This window comes from Mchenga conophoros, linkage group LG4 (genome assembly GCF_057382185.1).
Source record: "Mchenga conophoros isolate Kocher_MC1m ecotype Shallow Benthic linkage group LG4, M_conophoros_male_GT1.1, whole genome shotgun sequence".
Lineage (NCBI taxonomy): Eukaryota > Metazoa > Chordata > Actinopteri > Cichliformes > Cichlidae > Mchenga > Mchenga conophoros.
In genome coordinates, this window is record NC_140529.1 from 34,069,998 (window position 1) to 34,095,375 (window position 25,378).

The window sequence follows — 25,378 nt, forward strand, 5'->3', positions numbered from 1 at the left end:
CTGAGTTTTACATTGTCTTTATTTGTGGTGAAATACTTAGATCTAATAAAGTTTAGCTGTAATGGAAGTAATCCAAAAGGTAATTGGCTACATTTAAGTACAACTTTGAAGTACTTGATACACTATACTTGTATTCTAATACACTGCAGTGAAAAATACTGCCCATCTTACTCTGCAATATTTATATTTATATTACAGCTTTTTTTGTCATATTTTGTAATATATTTTGTTTTTGAATGCGGTTTAGTTAGTTGCTGTTCTTACTGGAGTAACTTTGACCACAAAATATTATCTGGAATTAACAAAGTATTATGAATATAGAACTGTCACGGCTGCAAAGCCAGTGCGTTAAAGGAACGGACCCAAAATCAGAGACAGGAGAAAACAAACTAAGTTTAACAAAAAGCGAGCCGTTTATTTGGCTGAAAAACATGAATACAAAATCCAAAGCAAAACTAACAGTAGCGAAAACAAAACTGGAAAGACCAGGGGTGTCGAACTCCAGGCCTCGAGGGCCGGTGTCCTGCAGGTTTTAGATCTCACCCTGGGTCATCACACCTGAGTTCATTACCAGGGTGAGATCATTTAGCCGTTTAAATCAGCTGTGTTGGATCAAGGACACCGGCCCTCGAGGCCTGGAGTTCGACACCTGTGGACTAGACTAACAGCTATGAGCAGGAGCATGAGAGAAGGTATAGGACCAAAAAAAAAAGTGAACTTGAAACATGAACATGCTCTGAACAGAATCATGGAAACCACTTGAAACCTGATGTGGAGAAAGGAAAACAGACAACCTGACAAAGACTGAATGAAAACTCACAGACTAAATACACAGAAGAGGTGATCAGGGGAAGTGGAAACACATGGGAAAACAGCTGACTGGAATGAACATAATGACAAAACACATTGAACAAGGAAACACCCGACTCTTCAAAATAAAACAGGAAACATTGAGAGACGTAGACAACACAAGCTTGGCAATATGGAACACACAAACATAAAACATATGATAGACTAGGGAGACACGGAACACCAGAAGAGACATAAGAATGGATAAGGGAGATGGCATAACTAAAGGCATAACTAAAGATGGCATAACTAAAGGTAAAACACTGAGGCCAAGATAGAAAAAAATGATAAATAACTCTAAATATGTTTTATATTTTAGATTCCTGAAAGTAGCCACCCTTTGCTTTGTTGACAGCACAGCAAACCCTTGGCCTCTCAATGAGCTTCATGGTGTAGTCACCTGAAATGGTTTTCACTTCACAGGTGGGCCTTGTCAGGGTTTATTTGTGGAATTTCTTGCCTTCTTAATGGGGTTGGGATCATCAGTTGTGTTGTGCAGAAGTCAGGTTAATACACAGCTGACAGCTCTATTTGACAACTGTTAGAATTCATATTATGGCAAGAACCAATCAGCTAAGTAAAGAGAAGCGATAGTCCATCATTACTCTAAGAACTGAAGGTCAATCACTCTGGAAAATTGGTAAAACTTTGAATGTGTCCCCAAGTCCAGTGGCAAAAACCATCAAGCACTACGATGAAACTGATTCACATGAGGACCAGCCCAGGAAAGGAAGACTAAGAGTCATCTCTGCTGCTGAGAATAAATTCATCCGAGTCACCAGCCTCAGAAATCACAAGTTAACAGCACCTCAGATTACAGACCAGATAAATGCCACACAGAGTTCCAGCAGCAGACAGATCTCTCCATCAACTGTTTAGAGGAGACCGTGCAAATCAGGGCTTTATGGTCACTTAGCTGCTAAGAAACCACTACTAAGGAAAATCGACAAACAAAGAGATTTGTTTGGGCCAAGAAAGACAAGGAATGGACATTAGACCAGTGGAAATCTGTGCTTTGGTCTGATGAGTCTAAATTTGAGATCTTTGGTTCCACCCACAGTGTCTTTGTGCAACGCAGAAAAGGTGAACGGATGGTCTCTACATGCATGGTCCCCACTGTGAAGGCAATATGATGGTGTGGGGGGACATTGCAGGTAACACTGTTGGGGATCTATTCAAAATTGAAGACACACTGAACCAGCATGGCTACCACAGCATCCTGCAGCGACATGCCATCCCATCCGGTTTGCATTTAGTTAGTTATTTTTCAACAGGAAAATGACCCCAAACACACCTCCAGGTCGGTAAGGGCTATTTGACCAAGAAGGAGAGTGATGGATTGTGTGTGTCCAAACCTTTGACTGGTGTGTGTGTGTGTGTGTGTGTGTGTGTGTGTGTTTGTGTGTGTGTGTGTGTGTGTGTGTGTGTGTGTGCGCGCGCCCCTGCTTCTTTTAGATAAATTGCATATATTGTATAATTGTTGCATTACACTGCGCAATAAATGTTTCAAATACATGCAACAATAATCCTATGATATAATAAAGTACAACCCGTTGACCTTTTTACATAAGTATTCCACTCGCTCCAGGTCCAGTACTGCTGAAACAAAAATAAAATGAAAATACTTGACTTCAAATACTTCACGTTAGATTATTCTAACGTGTCATTTAAATTCAATCAGGGAATGCACGTTATTGTTCAATCTTAAAGGAAACATTGGATGACTTCTTAGACGGATGAGGACTGTTAAATTAAAAGCTGTGAATTTCGGATTTCCCAACTCTTTTTCACGGCAGCAAACGCTTCACGACGTCACAGCTGGTCCGCCCCTCCAATAATATTGTGCGCGCTCCAGAAAGAAGACTTCCACCGAGTAACAGCGCGTCCCCGCGGCTGCTCGGCTCTAATTTAGATAGTTTAGGAGTCAGAAATCCCCCCGGGATTAAATCATCGTTATTACTTGCGTTTGGATGCCGGACAGTGAAGCATCTGGGAAACATGGATACAACCTTTTCGAGCCGTTTTCTTGACTTCTTGGAAGCATAAAAGCTGGTTCCGGTGGCGATATTTTTTCTGTCAGGAAGTTTGACGTATTCAGCTGAAGATTATTTCTTGCTTTGTTTTGGTTCGGAAAAGTTGTGGACGACCGCTGGTTCCTTTCAACAAACGACATCTTTGTTACTGTCGCTAAAAACAGACCGAGCTCGTCTAATGTACGTTTTTTGTTTATTTTTTAAATATCACTTTGCTGTTTATATGAATACTCCAGGATCTACAATTTTAGAGTCTGCAGCCCTGCGAAGTTTAAACATCGATGGACTTTATCTTACTTGGCTTCGCATGACATAACGCATCTGGTTAAATAAACTCAAATGTAGTACTTTTTTCTGCCAATGTCCCAATAGTCTGTTATTTTTAAGTCTGAACCCAGAACGGTGCTATCTCAATTAAATTAATCTGCACATTTTTATAGGCCAGATAGGCCTTCGTGTATTCTTCCCCGATTATGTTATATCATCAATCACGTTGCAATGCGATGCAGTTATGTTCAATGCAACAATGAGAATAAAAAACATCTTCTGCCTAGAATATTGTGGATTTAAACCTGGAACCACGGTCGAGGAAAATCTGCAAACTTAGCAGGAAGAGAGGCCATCAGAATCACGGAAATCGTACGGTCTTTCCTCTGGCGAGCTGCTACCCACAAATGGATTTCATACAGGCCATACGGTTACTGTTACACTTTGGTTTGGCAGCTTTTGTTCGTATTTAACACTGTAATGGGACACGGCTCTGAATACACTTCTAAATTCATCGATTTTTAGTGTGACTTCTAAAGATGTTTTGGAAATTTAAGTTTTCCAAGGATCCGAGGCTACAACGGCGCAAAAGTTTGCCTCTGGGCCACAGCTGGAGCTGTTTGATGTAGGTTTTCCCATCGGAACATTTTCTCTGTGAGGCTTACAGCTGCCTCTTGTGACCGTGCTTGTTTTTACAACCTGGAAAGAATCGGTTTGTGTGTGTGATCTAACTTTCCGTTAAAGAAGACAAGCCCCGGTACCTGGGGGGGTCAGCCCCGCCGATGGCACCTTTACAGTCACTCACACTCTTTGGTGTGTTGGTCTGACCGAGGACACTAATGGACGTTAACAACAGCTGGACCTACTGCGTCATTCCTGCCGCTAGACTACGGTGACCAGTCGGCTGTACGCGGGAGAACCTCGGTCCTGACCTGACCTGACCTGACCTGCCGACTCTACAGGTGAGGGTTGTGAGCTACACCTGAGAGTAGTGACAGGTGTAAATTATGCGCTGTGTTCATGCGACAGGGAAAAAATGTATATATTTGAAATATTTTTTATATCTGTCTGCCAAAAACAGAAATGTAAACTTTTCTAATTATTTACGTGGGTCGGGTTTATTATTATTATTATTGTTGTTATTGTTATTATTCTTATTGAATAGGCTATGTCCTGGAAATTATTTGTTTTGCTGAATTAGTTGAATAAAGTCTAAGAAATTGACGGTATAAAAAGCTGGAGGGAATTGAAAATGAATATTGATTGTAGTTGTAGTATTTTCTAAAATGATTTGTGTGTGATCTCTTGTCTTAATCAGTCAGGGTTGAAAATGCCATTCAGCTTTCCACCTTTTTTAATTGAGAAAAAAAATTAAATTCATATTCCATAGTGAATATATAACAGCTGTGCTTACAAAATTTAATAGCTTATCTTCCTCAAGCATGTGTGTCATTCCATTCTGTTCCATTTTCTGTATCTATCCGGTTCGGGTTGCGTGGGCACTCCATCTCATCTGGGGGACTGCTGAGACATTTCCAAGTCAGCCAAGACATTATCTCTCCAGTGTGTGCTTTTTCTACCCTGGAGCCTTCTCCCAGTTTGGCTCAAAAAAACCTTCCTAGCACAGGACTTGGAGGAATTCTAGTTAGATGCCCAAACCGCCTCAACTGGCTTTTATCAATAGTAGAGTAGTGGCTCTGATGTGAGTCCCTCCCAAATCACTGAGCTCCTCATCTTTTCAATAAGGGAGAGCATCAGGCAGTAACTCGTCCCTGGCTTGGAGTCAGCAATCCACCCTTTTCTGGCTGAGGTTCATGGATTCAAACCTGGAGGTGCTGGTTCTCATTCCAGCTACTTAACACTTGCTTGCAAACCAACCCATGTTACGCTGGAGATCACTGCCTGATTAGTACGGAAAAACCACATCATCTGCAAAGAGCGGAGACGTGATCCTGAGGTTGCCAAAGCTGAAGCCCTCTGCCATGTGGCTATGCCTTAAAAATTCTGTCCATAAAAGTTATGAACAGAATCTGCAACAAAGGGCCAGAAGCATCATCCTAAACTTCCAAGTGATGCTGCAGAAGCATGTCAAACGAGACAGCCACAAGTTCAGAGTCTTAAGGAACTCGGGGCAAATTTAATCCACCCCAGGGGCTCGACCACTAAAGAGCTTTTGACTACTTCAAAATCAGTCACAGTAATGGGCCAGTCACCCCTCCTTGTCCCCAGACTTTGCTTCTACTGCAGAAGGTGTATCAGTGGGCTTGAGAAGTGACTATATCCTCTATTGAGGTCAGCAGAACCCCATCCCCATTGTAAACAGCGTGAGCAGGAAGCTGCTTCCCCTTCCTGAGTCACCTGACAGTTTGCCATAATTGCCAAGTGAGACCGAAAGTCTTGCTTCATTGCCTCCCCAGACTCTCAGACCCGTGTTTTTCACTATACGTTTGGGGTACGCCAAGTCTGTCCAGCATCTTCTACCACCACCTGTTTTAACTTATAGCCAGGTGGTGATCAGTTTACAGCTCTGCTCATCTCTTTACCTGAGTGTCCAACACAAACTGCAACAGGCAGATGGTCTGATAACAAAAACAATCACAAAGTCAATCCGCCTGACCAAATCACTGCTGTGGATTGCCCCCTTCCTCCCAAACTTAACCCCCAACCAGCGATTGACTCCAGGGTGGGACCCCAGTAACCCTATCCCAGGGTATCCATGCCCCTTTTTGTTTGTTTGTTTGTTTTTCCTTCATCTTGTGAATCACTCTTAGTTTGGCCCCTCAAACAGGACCAATTTGCTTTGGGAGACCATACCAGGGGCAAATAGCACTCAACAACATAGCTCCTGGGATCATGTGTGCACACAAACCCCTCCATCATGATAAGGTGGCAATTCAAACAACTGAACAAAAATCAACTCAACAGCTAAATTAATAACTTGTACCCAAAGCTCCACTGTGCAGTTATTTTTATTGATCTGAATTCCAGAGCAGCACAGGAAAGAGAGTGTGTCAGTGAAGTCTGAGATGGCAATGAACACCTACACTCAAGTATAGTCGTTTGACAATATTCAAAGGTCTAAATTTAAGTGTGACAGAGTTTATCTTAACTTAAGTCAATACGGGAAGTCTTTGGGCCAGATTAGTTATGGGCATATAAAAGCATAAATCTGTTTTATGGACGATAAGTCAGGACTTCTGTGTCAGAACTTCCAGATACACAGTAACGTTTGTGTATCTGCAGATGTAAGTTTGTTTTCTTAACAACTACTGTTGAAAACTAACCTTGAATGACTTCATGTTACTATTTAAAGGTAAAGAGAGAATTGATAATGAGTGATGCAATTGCTTACTAACTGCAATATTTTGCATGATGAAGTATTGAGAGGAGACATATTAGAGGATGCTTTGAAAGGCTAGGTTTAAATGCAACTATGAACCTAGAACAGAGCTCACTATAGGCTATTCCCCACGCCATCCTGGTTAGAGTTTAATTTTTGTCACATTTGTATTGAGGAGTAAGCAATGGGCCCATTTGCTGGATACATCTGACTTTGATTGCCAACTCCTGCTACTAAGACAACTTTGTTTTAAAGCTAATATACAGTAGTATATTAGCTTTAAAACAAAGTTGTCTTTATTCACAACACTTTTGCAAGCCTATCCATGAATGCAACAGAAGGTGCCAGCTTTCTGTTTTTAAATCTTTTTCGGTGGTTTTCATATTAACATGCACAATGAACATTTTGATGTACATTGTACATAAGCTTTGACTTTCAGTGTATTTCCATGTGTGAAAACACTACAGAGGACGTTCTAAGACTTCATGTAGCCAACACAAGCACAAGCTCTTTGTTGAGATTGCAATATTTAAATGTGGTGGGTTGCACTAAATGAAAAGCACATGTGCACCTGAAACAGGACAGACATCAGGCCATGGGATTTTGCTGCGAAGCCCTCAGTCCTAATGCATCACGGGCTTGAGACAGGGGACTGTGGCTGAGAAAAACAGCCTCAGACTAAACACCTCTTAAAGCAGACAGAGAAGAGAGGGTGGAGGAAAATCCATGTAAATCCTGCTAGTCCTGGAAATGCGATACAAGGAAAATAAAGCAGGCACAGCTGACTGGACTGGTACAGTGCAGCTTTACTCTCCACTGAATTCCCCGAATTCCACTTGGGAGGTAATTAAAATCAGGAGAAGCAAGAGAGAGATGAGGGTAGCTTGGGGACTTGACAGAGAAGCTTGTTGTTGTGCTGTTGACCATAAGGACCACTTGAGTTGAGGTTTTGTTTCTAAATACTGTGTTGACTGTTCTCTTTCTCACACATTTTTTTAGGTAATGCATGAGGTAATTGCTCTATGTTACCTCAAGTGTCTGTACACTAATGCAGCAGTGAGAAATACACGCTGCATAAATTCAGTGTTATTTACTTTGGAATTAGATGCTATAAACAAGTTCAAGGACTGCAGGACAAAACTATTTGGCACCTTCACCGTTGGCAGGGCAACTTGAGAGTAGCATAAGCTTGAAAGCAATGTGGCAACGCTCCGGCGACCACAGACGGACATGCCCTGCATTCCTGTGGGTGATTATTACCCAGAAAGCCACAAAGTCAATGAGTTGCCTCAGGTGCCGATGCTGCTTATTTCATGTACAGTAGAGTTTCTCGAGTTCTTGTTTTCCCTTTAAGACAGCCTTTGACTACAGAATACAGACGGACAGCCTCTGCTGTTGGCTCCAGACTCAGACACTGTTCAGCTTCTTGTCTGACCTTCTTTGACTGGGGTTTTTTTAGTCACAGCTATATTCTAAATCAAACCAGTCCTTAGTTTTCAAGACTTACTCAGCAGCTAATGATAGAATTTGTGTAGAGGGATTGATTTGCTGCAGTATATTTCAAGAAAAATAAAGCATGTGTCAAGTGTGGGTTCAAGTTTCTGGTCATAAACATCTTCCTAAGGGTGCTGTGTGGTACACAGTTTCTACATAATATCACCAGATATTACATTGAGGTATCAGAACTGGGTGAGAAACAAGTCGGTGCATTTCTGGGGGAACAGCTGTTTTAAACTGTAGTTGCTGGCAGTGAGTCACTTGTATCTGGTTGACTGAACAATATTTACTCATTATTTGGGGCATTTGTGAAAACGAAGTTTGTGTTGAGACCTCAAAGTCTCAAGAAACTCTAAAGTGCTTTGTATTTGCCTTTGCCGAATTAGTTTAAATTCCATGGTTTATTGGTACAAATATGAGGGAAACCCTCTCCATTGAAGGAAATGCCTCAGTTTATAATGCTGTTGACGCCTTGAGCAGGGCTGATAATATTGCCTTGTTAACATCAACAATGGAGTTATGACACAACCAACTTTGAGTTTTGCAGCTCGTGCAAAGGAGGCTGTTTAAAGCTGGTAGTTACTTGAAACAGCAGAAAACTCCTCACAAAGAACATTTTTCCCTTATGAACAAAGCCAGAATAATCACTGCCAGGGCAGCTTGAATTTCAGCCGTTTCCAACTGTCATTCTTTCTCATGGGCAAACTCACAATACACATTCTCACATGCACTGCACACTTTCTCATTCGCCTAGCCTTGCAGTCAGAAAAACTCTTTAGGTCTGTGGTCTGCAGGGTTCAGTTACGTGCCTGCAAGGAATGAGAAGAGATTTGTGTTGTAAATGAAAAAGAGATTCTCTGAAACACATTAAACACTGTGTAATTTCATTACTGTAATTTCATATAAGACGGGTACAATATAACAAGTTCTTTGTCATGCCAGCGTTCTGGTCTTATTCTGCGATTCCTTTTTTTTTCTATTGTCTCCAATAACATTTACCAGTAAGGTAGTGCAAGTTTTTAATGATGCCCTTTGTCTTATCTGTTCTTACCTCAATTATTGCATGCTTTATTCTCATAACTAATTGATTTCTGTGTTTACCACTAAAGGCTCTGGAAGTTGGTTGGCACAGCAGAGGCAACCCTGCAAGTTTCCGAAGACTGGTTTGTAGACCTCGATCACAAACAACGCCACAATGAGTAAGTCTTAGAGTATAGTTTTCTAAACAACATTAAAAACAGACACAAACATACCAATCACCATCCCCGAGGGCATAGCTGGTGCGACTTGCTTCTCCAGACAGTCAGGTGAAGAGGACTGGTTTTCAGCATTCTGGAGATAGGGGTCTGGTTCAGCCCCAGGGCTGTATGATGTCTGTCCAAGCTATACAAGGGGAATATTTTTCTTTCGTGAGCTTTTCCAGACAAGACAGAACTTGCCCTGAGATCAAATGTGGGAATAAGGCTATCAAAAACAAAGTACTTCTTTCAAGCCTCCAATACTCAGTCACAGGATAGTTTCAATAAAGCTGCAATTAAAGATGACTGATTGTCTTTTCACACCTTTTAGTGCAGAGCTCATATGTCTTTCACTTTGTGCCGTGCTCACACCACTCATTTGTTAATCCACTGTCTAATTGTCTGCTTTTTGCCAACCTATTTTCCCCTGTAGATGAGAGGCAGGCTCTCCACTCTATAATGAAGGACCTCGTTGCTCTCCAGATGACGCGGCGGCAGCCTGTGTTGTCTCATGACAGCGGTAAACCCAAAACACCAGCACAGGCCAACAGACAGGTACAGCATCAGTCCATCGCAATTTGGCTATAAAGTAAGAATTAATTATCTAAAATTTCAGAAAATTAATGAAACTGAAGAACTTAAAATCTTACAAATCAAAAACAAAACATGCTGATCCAATATGAATACACAACATCAAGATTTTGTGAGTCTAAAAACACATAAGGTGAGTTTTGCAATGCAGTTCTGAAGACATAAAGTTGTCATTTATTAGGCAAGACCCTTTAGAAACAGGTCTAAACAAAGGTTAAACCCTATAAATTTGTTTGTCTTCATAAGCTGCTTCCTCAGTTGTTGTGTCTTAAATGAATCCGTTGTAATGTTGTGTTTTGAAGGACTATATTTTCTCTAAGTCGTGTAGTGAGAAATGAGTTTAATAAACATAATCATAACATAATAAACATAAATTGTTCTATAATTCAATTTAAAACCCCGAGTCTAGAGATCAGGGGGGACAAATGTGTCAAGCAAAGAATTTTTATTAGAGAAAACTTCTTTAATAGAGCTCAGTGTAAGTGTCCAGGACTATTTGGCAAAATTTTTTGATGCTTTTAGTATTTCTCCTGACGCACATGGTACATAGTTTTAGCAAAATTACATGAATTTCCAAAGTCACCACCAATTTGTCAAATAATTTTTTAGCTTTTCTAAAAAAGAAAAAAGAAAAAGTGGCACTTGGCCCACCTAAAATTTAATCTTGGTGTTTGCCCAAAGCAACGTTCTGGGAAATAAAACTCGTTCCCATTCCTGCAAAAGTTGCATCTAAAGATTGATATACATACTTCACTTTTATCTGTACAGTGTGTGTGTGTGTATATATAAAGCTTATGTGAGCACCTGACAAGTTTACAAAAGAAATTGGACACTAGGGAGCAAGGACCCTAGTTTTGTCCAAAGGTAGAATGGAAAAGTTCACAAGTAGTAGAAACAAATTCTTCCTCATTTCACAGTTTTACGTGGGCTGTTTGAAGAATCTTTGCCCGGGATATAATAATGCAAATTGTGGGGGATAGTAATAGTAGTGATATGACAATATTTAAAAGAGAAAAATACATCCAAGTTAAATTTGACCCGGGTTGTTGCTGTTCATGGGTTAATGGTCAGCATCCTGAATCCTAAGCTGTAGTTTTGTCCTCAATTTCCAGTATTACACTTTGTTTTTTTTGTCCAAATGAAAGCAATGGGAAATAACTTAGTTGGTAAGATTTAGAGCTGGTTGTAGGTGCAGTTTGTTACCTTTGGACAGGACCATGTTAGCTGATCTCTCCGTTTCCAGTCGGATCCTGGCTGTAGCTTCATGTTTTCTGATGGTCAGTCAGGAAGCAATCTCCTCATGTAACTCTACAAGAAGGTGAATAAGTTTGTTTCCTGTAGAATTATAACAAGAAATTCTCTCTCTGCTTGGCTATCCATGTAATCTCGGTAACTTTATTTGCAGTTGTTACGAGTGCAAGTTCTCTAAGAAATGAAAGAGGTACACATTGGCTCGGCTTTGTGTGAGACCCACAGGTGAAGTCTAATTGGTATGATCACCACTACTCCTCAGTGCAGCCTGAACTCTCTTAGGCAAGCCTTCTTGTAATTTACTTAATTAATCTTCAGCAATAATTTTACAGACGTCTTGAGGGACATTCTTAGGATGTTGGCTGCCTTTTGTTGCCTTCTGTCTGATTCCACGCCACTTCAGTAATAATACGATCTATCATTTGAGGAGGCCAATCCATGACTGCTGGAGTTTCATTGTGTTTTTTCTATACCTATATGCTTTGGAAGTGTGTTTGGGGATATTATCACACACTTTCTAGATGGTATTGCATGGTGGATCAAAATCTGACAGTATGTTTTTTCATGCATAATTCCATCAGTTTTGACAAGATTTCCAACACCACTGGCTGCAGCCCCAAACCAGACAGAGCCTTAATTGTGGTTTACAGATGGCTGTAGACACTCATTCTTGGCCCTTTTTTCTGACGTCATTTGACGCACGTACTGACGATTTGAACCAAAAATTTGGAATTTGTATTGATCACTCTGTAAGACCTGTTGCCACTGATTTTCACTCCAGTTCTCGTGGAGTCTGGCACACCTCAGGCTTTTCTCCCTGTTTCCCTTCCTTAAGAATGGCTTCTTGACAGCTATTCACTAAGACCATTTCTGATCAGGGTTCAGTGAACAGTAGATGGATCAATTGGAGGACAAAATGCAAAGGCCTGTGTCAGGTCTAAATTTGATTTCTTTTTCTTATTTCTTAAAGACATGACTCATCCGAATCTTTGCCACCTAATTTTTGTTCTGCTTGTCTAGTTTCCTTAAAATTTTAAGGACACACTGCATAAGATATGCCAAGTGTGCAGCATATAGCTCTTCGCGAATCATCTTACTGGTGTAAGAATACTGTTTAGGGCTTAAACTTTGTTCTCATTGGCATTTTACATAGATTCAGTAAAGAAACAAGAAATAATTATGTGCTTTTCCACCGGGCCGCTAGTAACAAAGAATCAGAAGACGCAATTTAAAATAGGTTCTTTCCTAAGTTGTTAGTTATGTGTAGATACAACTTTGAGTAAAACAACATTTCTCTGAAAAGGTTCAGGTACAACGACAACTGGTCTAAATAATGAGTGAAAAAGCAGTCAATCTCCAAAAGAAAATCTTTTAAAGACTTGCATTAAGATTAGCAAACCACTGCTCACTTTTTAAAAAATTGCCAGAAAATCTGGCTCCTGGAAAGCAAAATATAAAGAAATGAGAAGTTACTTGAGACTTTTGTACATTACTGTATTAGCACTCTTTGAGCTTGCTATTTCTGCTTTCTTTCAGGACGACGTCAGGATAAAGTTTGAGTTCTCAGGAGAGAGGAGGTGAGTTTGGCGTGGTTTGCATTAACATGCATGTTGTGAATGTGTGGCTATCGTGCTTTCCAGTAGTATACGTTCATATGCAAGTGAGAGGGACTAATAACTTATGGAGGAGACATAAACACATTCACTTAGGCATGCAGCTGTTGTCACATGTTCCAGTTCATGAAAGAGCACTTCTCACAGTCTGACACACACTTCATTCAGACTGGTATGTGAGCTGGAGAAGAGAAGGGGAAAGGACTGTGGTTAGCCAGCGACTGCCAACATAAACCACAAATATGCAAGGTGTACATAGAAAAATCTGCACACACTCAAAACATCAGCTTGTGTATTTTGTTTGCATGTGTGCACGTAATTTAATGCAGTTTCTTTACCAACTGGTGTAAATCTTTCATAATTCCTTTGTCTGGATGATTCATTGCTGCTTTTCTTTTTGCAGGATCCTGGTCTTTGGACGACCTGTACAGTTTGAGGAAATTCAGCAGAAAGTCAAGACGGTCTTTGGCCAGCAGCTAGACCTGCATTATATGAACAATGAGGTAAAGTGTTATACTGTGCCCCCCCCCGCCCCCTTCACCCAACCACCCACCCACAGCTGCTCCTTCCTCAAGAATTTGACGGATCGTTGAGTCGAGACATGTTCAGAGTCAAGTAAAAGATGCAGGAAATTGTACTTTAAATCTTAAGATGTTATGTTCTTAAATAGTAGTTGTAAATCCTCTTTTGAGGAAGGGCAAGTAATTTGGTAAATGGAAACATGAGTAATGGATCATCCGTTATCAACTTTCCAATTCTCATTCGCTCAATTGTGCCTTCCTGCATGTCTGTTTTCTGTGTTGATTTAATGTTCGTGCATTTTACGTTTGAACAGCAGCCTGTGTATGCTTGTAAATGTTGGCAAGAATTTGTTTCCATGTCATTTTGAATGTGTGTGTTCTTTTTGTTGTCTGGTTTCTTGGCAGTTGTCCATTCCTCTGCGAGGACAGGATGACCTTGACAAGGCAATCGACTTACTAGACCGGAGCTCCAACATGAAGAGCATCAGGATACTGCTTCTCACTCAGGAGCACAGCAATGTAAGACTCAAGACACACACACACACACACACACACACACACACAGGGGCGTGCATTTACAGCATACAGTTGCATCACTACCATTTCTCCACCACAGCGCCATGTTCTGAAATACCCAAGTTCCTGATTTACCGACACTAACTGGTTTGATGACATGAGGAAATTGTTAAATGTGTTAAAGCATTGTTCACATCTTCTGTTCTCCTATCTTTTCCCAAACTACAGGCGTCCTCTCCTTCCCACCACGTGCCATGTAAGCAGGTGAGGATCAAATCCTCCCACTCCACTGGAGATGTGAGCACAGTGTACCAAAGCTCCGAGCCCAGGGGGCGTCACCTATCAACTGGTAAACACTGTGATTTCTGGTCTATTTAAAGTTCTTCACAATTTTACTCATTTGAGAAAAAAAGAGATCTGATTGACTTGAACTGGATTATATCTCCTGAGAGTTACTGAATTATCAGTTATGGATATTTTTGTTGTGCCTTGATTTCCTTGCCTGTCTTATTTTACTCTCTTGTACTGGTGTTTCTTTTGCTTCCCCTTGTTGCAATGGGTCCTCTTCCTTTTCCTGTTCACCATCACTAGACGATGCCTGCTGGACAGCAGCCAATCAGATTACAGAATGCTATTAGTGTGGCGGACCAGTGGTCTGTTTTAGGATTTTTTTTTTTTCCCCCTCTAGAAGAGGAGGGGTCAAAGTAGCTCCTAGAAGGCTTGAGAGCTTTGCATCATAACAAGTTTAAATGCTGAAACTAGTTCTCATTGTTGCCTTATCTTTGTTGGTCAGCAAGAAGAAAACCCCCAAAATTACAACATGGATGTGTCATCGAGTTTTTTGACTGTAGTCTCAACAGCAACATGTCCGACTTTCATGTGTACAGGAAAATAAAAATTAGTTTCAGTTGAGAGGAACAGAGCCTAACAATTTTTAAAATCAGGCAAACATGTAACTTGCTAATACACATCATTTCTGACTGATTCCAGGTTCTCAGAACACAGGGCGTAGTTCCCCACCTCCTGGCTACGTCCCTGAACGCCAGCAGAGGATTGCCCGCCAAGGTTCATACACCAGCATAAACAGTGAGGGAGAGTTCATCCCAGAAACCAGCGATCAATGCGTGAGCCATCTCTTTATTCATAATGGGGGAAAAGAAAACTTATAATAGAAATCATATGGATCTTGTGTCTTTGTGATTACGACTTTTAAGATTTGTTTACCTATGAGATTCAATTAAGATCTTTTCCGACTTTGGTTTTTAATGGGCTGTGAGGCTGACATGATGAGATTTTGTAAACATGTTCCTAAGAAGTTCAAATTAAGTTTGGGAATAAAAAGCTGAACTAAGTGCTCGGTGAATTCCCCAGATTTGCTCATCTCCATTTTCCAGTGCAGCTGTTCTACAGAAAATGAAAGTTTTCAAAAACATAGTCCTGTGTGTACGCAAACCACACGCGCATAAAAACGGACACTCTGAATTTTCCATTGTGCCCTGTGCAGGTGCTGGATCCCTGGAGCAGTGCAGAGAACTCAATTTCTGGAAGCTGCCAGTCTCTGGACAGCAACTCAGACAGGTGACAAACAGGCTCTGCCTGCTAAATGTAAAACTAACACTGATGCCTCCTACCAGGAGCTTCTCCATTACATTTCAACTACTGGTATTTGGAAAATAAAATAAATGCAATGTTTTGCTGATGAAATGCTTAGCTCATTATGGGAAGGCTTCTGAACATACCTCAGTCTTCATCCTTCCCGCTCCTCTTTCACAGCCCCTCACTGAGGAAGTCTCGCATGCACAGAGCCAAGAGTTACCCTGATAATCGTCAAGAGTGCTCAGGTAACAGCCAAGCCAAGTATCTCCATTACCTATATAGAAAGATGATTACAGCACTCATGTAATAAGACATACAATGTGTGCATTCAGTCAATACCTTAGTATGTCTTTAAAGCCCTGAAGACAAGTTGGGTAAAGATTATATTATACACAATATAATCATTTAATAATAATTTATCTGTTATCTACTTTTGTTAATCAGTGTTTTCTTGTCAGTGATAATGTAAACTGACTGCAAGCTTACATGAACAGCATTTTTTGTAAGTACAAGCTACAAACTAGAGTATCAAAGAAGCTAAATTTAATGGTACGTGACACCGTGCAGCTAACTAAACTGTTGTTCAACTGCAGCTTCCTGCTGAGCTATGACAATCTGGGTGTTTGTTTTCAGATCGGGAGAATCATGTGTATGACAGGGTTGCAGGGAAGGGAGGCACCTTTCCTCGAAGGTACCTTGTGTCCCTCCCTTATAAGGACAACAGTGAAGGTGAGATTAATGATATCTACTATATATGTAGCATTTTTCAAGTAGGTAAAAAATTTTTCCTACTGCCTCCATCTGTAGTATAGCCTTCCTTAGTCTCACCATTCACAATGTTATATTAGAATCAGCCGCACTCTTTCCTGTTCTCCTCAAGGTCGCCGAACGTTTCCACGGATTCGTCGCCCTCAGGGGAACCTTTTCACTCTAGTGCCCTCAAGACGGTCACTCAACGGCAGTGAGGAGAGTCTGGGCAGCTGGCAGCAGGTCGACGCACAAGGCAGGCTACGCCCCCAGGATCGTTCTGTTCCCCATAAGTGTGAGTAAAACACAACTTTTTAATAAAAAACTTCATACGCAGTGCTTGTGACAGAGGTGAATAAATGAGTCAACAGCGCTAATTATTTTTTTCAGCTGAAGCTTATCTCAATCATGATAGTTCCTGTTATACTGCATCATAAAGAAAAAACCATTTGATTTCATCCTCTTCATAAAATCACCCACGGGAGCAAAATTATAGTGTCGTTAAATGAAACTTGTAACTAAATTTGACAGGAAGTTCGGTCAAATGACAATTTTAACTCCGGGTACTTGGAGCCAAGTCTGCCTTAAAGACTGGATTTGAAATTGTAACTGGAAATGACCATTTAAGGAAGTTGTGTAACAGTCCTGAGATCAATTCCACCATTAGGCTGGCGTCTTTCTGTCTGTTTAGTTTGCATGTTCTTCCCGTGTTTGTGTGGGTTCTCTCTGAGTACTCCGGCTTCCTCCCACAGTCCAAAGACATGCAGTTAGTGGGGATAGGTTAATTGGAAAATCTAAATTGCCCATAGGTGTGAATGTGAGTATGAGGTGTGTATATGTGTTAACCCTGCGACAGATTGGCGACCTGTTCAGGGTGTACGCTGCCTCTCGCCCTAAGACAGCTGGGAAAGGCTCCAGCCCCGTGCGACCCTGAAAAGGATAAGTGGAAGAGAATGAATGGATACATAAAACAACAACCAACAAATGTTTTGTTTTTTGTTTTTTGTCTGTTTGTTTTCAGCGCCCAGTGCTCCGGTGACGTGGCGCCGAGGGAAGCTTCTGGGCCAGGGCGCGTTTGGTCAGGTTTACCTGTGTTATGATGTAGATACTGGGAGAGAGCTGGCTGCCAAGCAAGTCCAGTTTGATCCTGACAGTCCTGAGACCAGTAAGGTGAGGAGCTAGGAGATATTCATTGACACGGATGGTTATGCATACCTTCATAAGCAGAATTTTTTTTTTTTTCACGTGTGTGGGTGTTCTCACTATTTCTCTCCCTGGTACTCTTATTTCCACGGTGACTTTCTTGTCATGCTCACATGTTGTATATTTGCAAACTTTTGCTTTTGCTTGTACATTAAAATTGTTTGTCAGAAGGTTACATCACATCCTCTTTTTACTGTATATCTCATGAATGATGAAATCGTTTTTTTCTTCATGTTTTTTTTAATGTCAAACTCAAGGTTGCACATTACTGACAAGTCATGAGTCGGGACCAATGTCCAGCTGAAAATGTGCCAAGTGTGACTTCATACGATAATCTGTTCGGGTCATTATGCTGGAATGTAGATTGTTAGCAGGAATAGCTGAGCATGGGATTAATAAATCAACCAACATCCACAGTTTAGCTACGGCTCTGGATTCAAGCTTCCAATTTTATTTTATCCCCCGAGACAAAAATAAAAGCCTGCTGGAAGGAAAATCAACAAACTAAAAGTGGAATGCATCGTAGAAGTTGTCCTTCCACCATCAACCCCCCTCTTCCCCATTTTAATTTCTTTTCCTGTCTGCCACAGAGAAAACACGCACTGTCACTTCCTGTATCTGAGAGCAGCCAGATATTGCAGTGGTGACGGAGGGGCGATGGGTCAGCATTGCATTGACCTCTTGTTACCCCTTCACACCCCCACTCCCACCTCCTGCTTGTAGCAAATGTGATTCAGTATTTGCTTCTGTTAAAGCAGCTTCAGTGCTGGGACCTGGGGATTAGTTTGTGTCCCTCTGAGTTCCTACTCTTCCTTTCTCTCTGTCTCTCTCTCTCTGCTGTGGCCTAATTCTCTGAAGTAAACACAGGAACTACTTTTAGGGAACTGTGCTGTTGGCTTTTATTGACTCCCTGCATTAGTTTCCACTTTTGGCTTGACTTCACATGCAGTAAAGAAAAAGTAGCATTTGTTTATGGCTGCATTTGTTTATGATGACTGTGTAATGCTAACTGATATAACAGGGTCTGGGGCGGGAATTAGCTGTAGCTGAAATCCACATTGTGCAATTTGCAAATCCATAAAAATGCAAAGATGTTGAAAAATTATAGATTTTCTGTTATTTGTTGCCCTTTCTTCAGTTTTTAATTTTCCCTGTGTTCACTGTTCTGTGCAGGAGGTCAGCGCTTTAGAGTGCGAAATCCAGCTGCTGAAAAACCTACATCACGAGCGCATTGTTCAGTACTACGGTTGTTTGAGGGATCACAATGAGAAAACTCTCACTATTTTCATGGAGTACATGCCGGGGGTGAGTCTCAGCAGCTCTCATTTTACAGATTCAGGCAGAGCAGTGATTGTTTTCATGATAATCATTTGCTCAATCGCAGGCTGTGTGTTCATTTCCATTGCATGTAGGACTGAAACCAGTCGCACGAGGGCAACAAAGACACAAATGTCCACGAGTTAATGTTTTGCATTGCTGTGTTGACAATATAAACATATTTTTTTTATTCAGTAAAGCGATTTGACCACTGTAGCTCACAGTAACTGGGCAGTTTTTTGTTTTTTAACTATTCTAGAAACTAGTGACAGAAAGTGACAATGTGTGATTTTACTTAAGCGGGGAAAGTAAAATAATGTTTTTCTTTACTCATATGCAGTTGTTTGTTATTGAATAACTGGCTGAGAAACACATGTTTGTTTCCTTTTCATTCTTCTGTCATCTTCAGCTTTTTAACTTGATTTCTTAGCTCATTGTCTTTACTCTTTATTGCATTCACTATCTCTGACTTGTTAAGCTGTTGTTTTAAGGCGTTACCATGTAAAACCTGTGATTTCTTCCTGTCAGGGTTCTGTCAAAGATCAGCTGAAGGCCTATGGGGCCCTGACAGAAAATGTCACCCGCAAGTACACAAGGCAGATACTGGAAGGCATGTCCTATCTGCACAGCAACATGATTGTACACAGGGACATCAAAGGTATTCCTGTTAAACTGCAGATACTGAAACATCATGCTCTGCAGAAAGAAAACGTTTAGTATTTTATAATGAGATGCTTGGTTCTTACTGCGTGTGGATGATGATTATTGACATGTAATATTTTGCATGTTTCATATCAACTGTGGCTTTCAGGTGCCAACATCCTGCGGGATTCAGCGGGAAACGTGAAGCTTGGAGATTTTGGTGCCAGCAAAAGGCTCCAGACCATCTGCATGTCTGGCACCGGCATACGCTCTGTAACCGGCACCCCCTACTGGATGAGTCCTGAGGTGATCAGTGGAGAGGGCTACGGAAGGAAAGCTGATGTCTGGTAAGACCAAAAGATCCACTTCAGTTTAGTTTTGTCCAAGTTGATCAAGGCGGTGTGTTAAACTGAAGTTGACCTCTGCACCGTTTCAAAAGGCTTGCTGACATACAGTTTATTTGCTAGAAAGAGAGAGAGGCTTAGTAGAAACTATGGAACTGATACAAATGCATGATGGTGGTACAGGTTTTGGTGTTGACATGGATGCGTTAGATGGGGCACAAAATAATGACTAAAACTACAAGAAGTAAATGCTCTTAATCTGTGCATTTACTCAAGGACTGCACTTTGAGTACATCTTTTTATGCCTCCTTGCTTTATTCTTTTGGTACACTGCTTCTTTACAGCAACATCCATACATGAAGCATTCTCTACTTCAGTTTTTTGTGTCTCTCAGTTAACAAATCAACTTACACATTAAACATAGAGTAAAAAAAGCAAGGTTTAATGTTGTCAGGTCACGGAAATCTTATTTTACATACAGATGTATCTTTACCCAAATCCTTCAGTAGACTGGCAACTTGTCCAGGATGTACCCCCTCTGTCCCAGTGACAGCTAAGATATGCTCCTGCAGTAGCTGCAGTAGTGAATGAGATCACCAGCAGTCTTTATTCACTAATAATCGGGTGTTTGTTGTTGCGATTGGTGCTGGAAACTTGTGTGAGAGTGAAACAAACACATGAAGCACCTTGATTGAAGTAACAAACTGCTAAGTTTATTGGGCAGAAACACTTGAAGATGAAATTAGGATCACACAATGAGGGAATGGGGAGGCTGAGACGTGTGAAAATACCAGGCTATTACTTGGTAAGCAGGAGTAACAATGTTCTCTCAAAAGAAAACACTGAGTGAGGAGCCTGCTGTATGAAACCCACTTTCTACTACACTCCCACACACAGCAGACCACATTCCCTCATGCAGTCTAATTGGGTGGTGACCAACCAGGCGAGTGATGTGATTGGCTGAAGGCCAGTCAAACAGGTCATTACAGAAGTTGGTATGTTCCAGGTTTTCAGTTTGTGCTGGAAGGAGAGTAATGCTCCCAGATAGGTGGCAGAGGCCATCTGCAGACAGTGTGTGTCGAAGTTTCCACCAAACACATTCCTGTAAGGCTTTAGGAGTGAGTCGCACAGAAAAAATGTGGTATTTGTTTCAACTTGTTTTGAGACTCCACTGTAAGTCATATTAAAGTTACATTTATTGTGTATGTCTTTTGTAGGAGTCTTGGTTGCACAGTGGTCGAAATGCTGACAGAAAAGCCACCGTGGGCTGAATATGAGGCCATGGCAGCGATATTCAAGATTGCCACCCAGCCCACCAACCCGCTTCTGCCCTCGCACACGTCCGACCAGGCACGGGACTTCATCCGCAGCATTTTTGTGGAAGCCAAACACAGGCCCAGTGCTGAGGAGCTGCTCAGACACCCTTTCTCCCAGATACTGTGTTGAGACCTGCGTGGTTTCTGAACTGAACCACAGAGTAGCCTCAGCAGCATGTGCAGCTTCCTTAAGATCCCAGAAATCCAGACATAGAGATGACTGAGATGTCAGTGTTAAGGGCACTGAGCTTCTTCCAGGACTCAGATACTTCAAAGAAGATTTCTCACAAGCACATCCAAAGAACACAAACAACACTGACCATGGCAGTCAACACGAAGCCTTAGAAATGCCAGTATGTGCTCTTACAAGAGTCTCCACAAGGGGGGAACAAAACACAGATTAAGTAGCTTGATAGATTCAAGCTCACACAGTCACACACACCAAATGATGCACTCCAAAGGCAGAATGATGTAGTTAAGGCTCAAGCACCAGTTGCATCAGCTCCCATGTTTACATTCACTTGTGCAGTTATGAGAAATACCAGATATCCTTAAGTATTTAAATCTAAACATGCAGCTTAGGCTCATTTTAAAGCTACAGTGAGCCGAAAGTGTAAGCTGAACCACAGTGTCGCTAAATGGACAGGATCGCTGTTCTGTTTTCCCCATCTTGTCCATCTCCATCTTTCTGAGACAAAGAAATCTCTCTTTTTTTAAGCTATTTGTGATGCACTTTTTCAGTTTTTACCCCTTTAAAATTAAGATGTTTTAGGATGGTTTAGTTATCTTGGTAAAAGGGAAGATAGGAAATTTGGATAACATCATGATAGGACACAAATACACAAAGCCTGATGATATTATCTTGAATAGACGATGATCCTCCACAACTATGAGGGTCATTTGTTTTTCTGTTTATTGCATTTGAATGGATCTAACATTAGTTTATCTGGAAAATAGTCATCCTGCAGTCTTTGAACAGAATATATAAGAAAAATCTTTTTAAAACATGAAGTAGAAATCAAGACTTTGTAACTGCCAAAGAGTTGTCGTGTGCGGCTAAAGTAAGAAACGCACGTTACTCCCAACTTGACCAATTAGTTTAAATTAGTTAGTTTTTTACTCAAGTTTAATTTTGAGAAACTACATTTCTGAAGCAAACTTTTCAACGATTGCCAGGTGTTTTGTTTTTGTGACATGCTTCGCTCTTTCACTTGAAACTAGTTTTCATGTGTGAGAGGTGCAAACAGGAGCAATGCAGGTGCTTAGCCTGATCTAAGAGAGATTTTTCTAACAGTTAGTTTTCAGGTAGAAGAACAATATCTACTCTTTCAGGCCGTCTTAATGCATTCAGGTAAATTCAGAAAATCAGTGCGTTTCAATACAGTCTGGGGACTGAGCTGAATAATGTAATAAACAGTTTAAGGGATGTTTAGGGTGGAACTTCACCTCGTAGTAACTAATTTTTCTGTCAGACATCCTCCTGCTGTAGCTCAGAGCAGGAGTAGATAAACTAACCTTGTATGTATAAAAGTAAATCAGATGACGCTTTTTATTGTTTGAAAAGTCAAACTAAAGGCCTTAATGTGATGGGCCTTCTTCGTGTTCACGTGTGTCTGGCCCAGACCTCCCTGACTGAGAAGCTTTAGCGTAAAGATCAATTTAAATCAGATGCACTTTTCTATAAAAGGAATGTTTGTGATGTTTTGGTTTGTTTAACTTCAAATGTGAAAATTCTTTCACTTGTATTTATATCCCCATGTCCACTCCAGTTAGATGTTTATAGGTATATATGTTTAAATATATTTTTTATATTCAGACTCTGTCAAAGCTAATGATACTTTGAGGACTTAGTTTTGTTAAAAGTGACTCATTGAAAGCAACTGGTTTTGCAGACATTTCAGAAATGGGGTTTATAAATGAAAAATGGATGGAAAACGAACTCAGGCTGCCTGGTTTTTGTTCCAGTGCAGAAAAATGTTTCCACACATCCTTAGCTATACATTTTGAAGGCAGTATTACCTGACAGGTTATGGAAAATTTGCATGATTGGCCATACTGTTTTGACTCATCTAGGAGACACATGAATGAAACCTTTTAGGGGTTTAACTTACAAAAGAAATTTATAGGAATATTTTTCTGTGAACTCAGTGTTATTAAAGCATAATTAAGTGGTGTGTGAGCCAAAGACAAACAGGATCAGAGCCAGCGCTGAATGTCAGAGTTCGCTGTTCAACCCAGACGACGACTTTGTTTATCCCAGGGTTCAGACGAGTCCAGTATTAAATGATTTTTCTGGGCAATAAGCTTGCTACTGCCGTAACTGTAATAGAAAACTATTTCTATGGGGCTGCTACATGCTAAAGGCAGCTAAAATGTGTTTTAAGTGATGCAGTTTTAAAGAAATTAAGGACCCTAGGATGATCAAATGAATACAGACTAGCTGGTAGAAATCAATATATGTAAATGTATTATATGTATCATGACAAGACTTGCAGTGCAAAGTCTAATGTATCAAATTTATTTTACAGCAAGAAAAGAATAGTATGTTATATATAAATATATACTGTATATATGTCCTTCCCTGTCTCAAAAACAAATAAATAGTTTTTAAATATGTTGTCTAATTGTTATCAGTGTATTTATATGCGTGGGAGGACGAGCCTGTCCAAACCCAGTGAGTCCTGTAAATGAAGGGACACAGGAGACTGAGCTCATTGTTGGCAATAAGAAGCTACTTGATTGATGCGCTCGTTTTTCTTTTCTCTCCCTCCCTCGCTCTGTTTCTTCCTCTCGTTTGGCTCTTTCATTCCTCTCATGAGGGAAAGCAGGAGGCAGACACAGGAAGAAGAGATTTCTACAGGCCGTGTCCGCCTGTGAGATGGATAAACAGACTGTATCGAACAAAGGGTCTTTTTTTTTTCGTGAACTGGTGTCATATAGACATTCCCTTACTTTTGAGAGGCTTTGTTTTTATTGTCTTTTCACTTTTTTTTGAGAATGGGATTATAGTGTAGAGTGAGATTTTAGGGTAAATGACAGCTTTCTTTTCTTTTGTTTCAACTAATCATTTTACCACAAATGTGCTGCATAGATTATCCATAAGGAAACCATTATCATTGGTTTTAATTGGTTCAAAACTGTTTGTCAAAGCACATCCTGTAGTATTCTCATCCTATCAAAATACTTTGCTAAACTAATGACATCTCTGTCTGCTAGATAACTTAGTAACTAGTATTTGCAACTTGTTAAACATGGAGAACGAGGCCTCTAAATATCTGAAGGTTAGGATTATTACTGTGAGCTGATGATGTTAACGCTTATCCAACAAAAACTCTAGCGTGCCCTCTCTTTCTTGTCTTTAATGAGGCTGTAAATTCTGACATGTTAATGATTTTCTGACCTGAGTATAATCAAGTGAAGCTTGGGTTGTTATCTGAGTGCCATCCTCATTATGTGATGTGTAGGGTAAGCAGAGCTATCTGTGTGTATTTGGGCCCCCAGCATTCCTGCTGACAGGCAGACTGGAGCTTGGGCTCTAAACCCCGTCTCTCTGACGTCTTCTTTGTGGCTACGCTCTGTTTGGACCTAGTGGTGCTGAGTCATATTGCTGTTCAGTCTGTCCCAGTTAAGCCCCCCTGATTTTCATTAAAACCCTTTTCCCATAAGGCCTTGCAGCTTCAGTAGAACCCAAGCATTCAGCTGTGTTGTTTTTAACTGTCAAGTCTCCATCGGCACCAGCCTACAGTCAGTACCAGCAGTGGGAGAGTGCTCAGATCCTTTGTTTATTGCACAAGAACAGGTGTTTTCATTTATTTTCCCCAATTAGTCCTCTTTTTTTTTGGGGGGGGGGAGTGTTATGGAAATAATCGAAGTATGAAAACCTTCCCACCGTTGAAGCTGAATGAAGCAAGTAGGAGATTCAGACAGACAGGCACGCTCCACACACTCCTTAGATGGGATTTAATTAAGCATATAAATTAAAGGAGCTCAGTGCCCCTGTATTATATGTGACTAGTAGGGAAAATTGGAAGTAGGTTTAAGAATTTTATATGTTTTTAATATTTAACTTATAACAGGATGTTTTTATATAAAGGAAAGAACCATTTTTGTATAATGGCAGAAAATTAAATCTACTTATTTTCCCTCCACAAGTCTCAGTTAATCAGCCAAGAGCCCTGCACACCAGGTAAATGTAAAGATATGGTAGGTTCATAGTAATCTCATGTACAATAATTTCTCTCAAGAAGGACAAGGAGTAAAATGAAAACTATACTGCACCATGAGGATCAGTTTACAGACAAGAAATACGCCTAGTTTTAGGCATAAATAAAATCTGCATTAAATTATGTTGTTGTTTTTTAATATTCCTAACAATATCAGTGTCTGAGTTGGCTCAACTATGCAGGGAATTATGCAAAGTCACTAAAAAGTATAATTTGTCCTGACCAAACAAGTGCAGCAGGGGTGTGAGGGACACAATCAAGCACTCTCCCCACC

The 25,378-nt window shown here is 40.7% G+C and overlaps 1 protein-coding gene across 1 annotated transcript; it reads left to right on the forward strand.

Moving 5' to 3' along the window:
* The first annotated feature begins 2,713 nt into the window (after nt 1-2,713).
* On the forward strand, nt 2,714-23,486 carry map3k3 (mitogen-activated protein kinase kinase kinase 3). Its single transcript, XM_085271981.1, has 17 exons — nt 2,714-4,111; nt 9,096-9,185; nt 9,658-9,779; nt 12,603-12,643; nt 13,083-13,182; nt 13,606-13,719; nt 13,945-14,065; nt 14,707-14,840; nt 15,221-15,294; nt 15,490-15,557; nt 15,946-16,041; nt 16,193-16,354; nt 17,081-17,229; nt 18,436-18,567; nt 19,108-19,237; nt 19,391-19,568; nt 20,783-23,486. The coding sequence occupies exons 2-17, from the start codon at nt 9,182-9,184 to the stop codon at nt 21,009-21,011; spliced, it is 1,854 nt and encodes a 617-aa protein (XP_085128107.1). The 5' UTR covers nt 2,714-4,111; nt 9,096-9,181; the 3' UTR covers nt 21,012-23,486.
* The last annotated feature ends 1,892 nt before the right edge of the window (nt 23,487-25,378 follow it).

Coding starts and splice junctions, on each gene's coding strand:
- map3k3 (XM_085271981.1), top strand. Junction 15,295..15,489: donor CTGGACAGCAACTCAGACAG/GTGACAAACAGG, acceptor CCTCTTTCACAG/CCCCTCACTGAGGAAGTCTC. Junction 16,355..17,080: donor TCGTTCTGTTCCCCATAAGT/GTGAGTAAAACA, acceptor GTTTGTTTTCAG/CGCCCAGTGCTCCGGTGACG.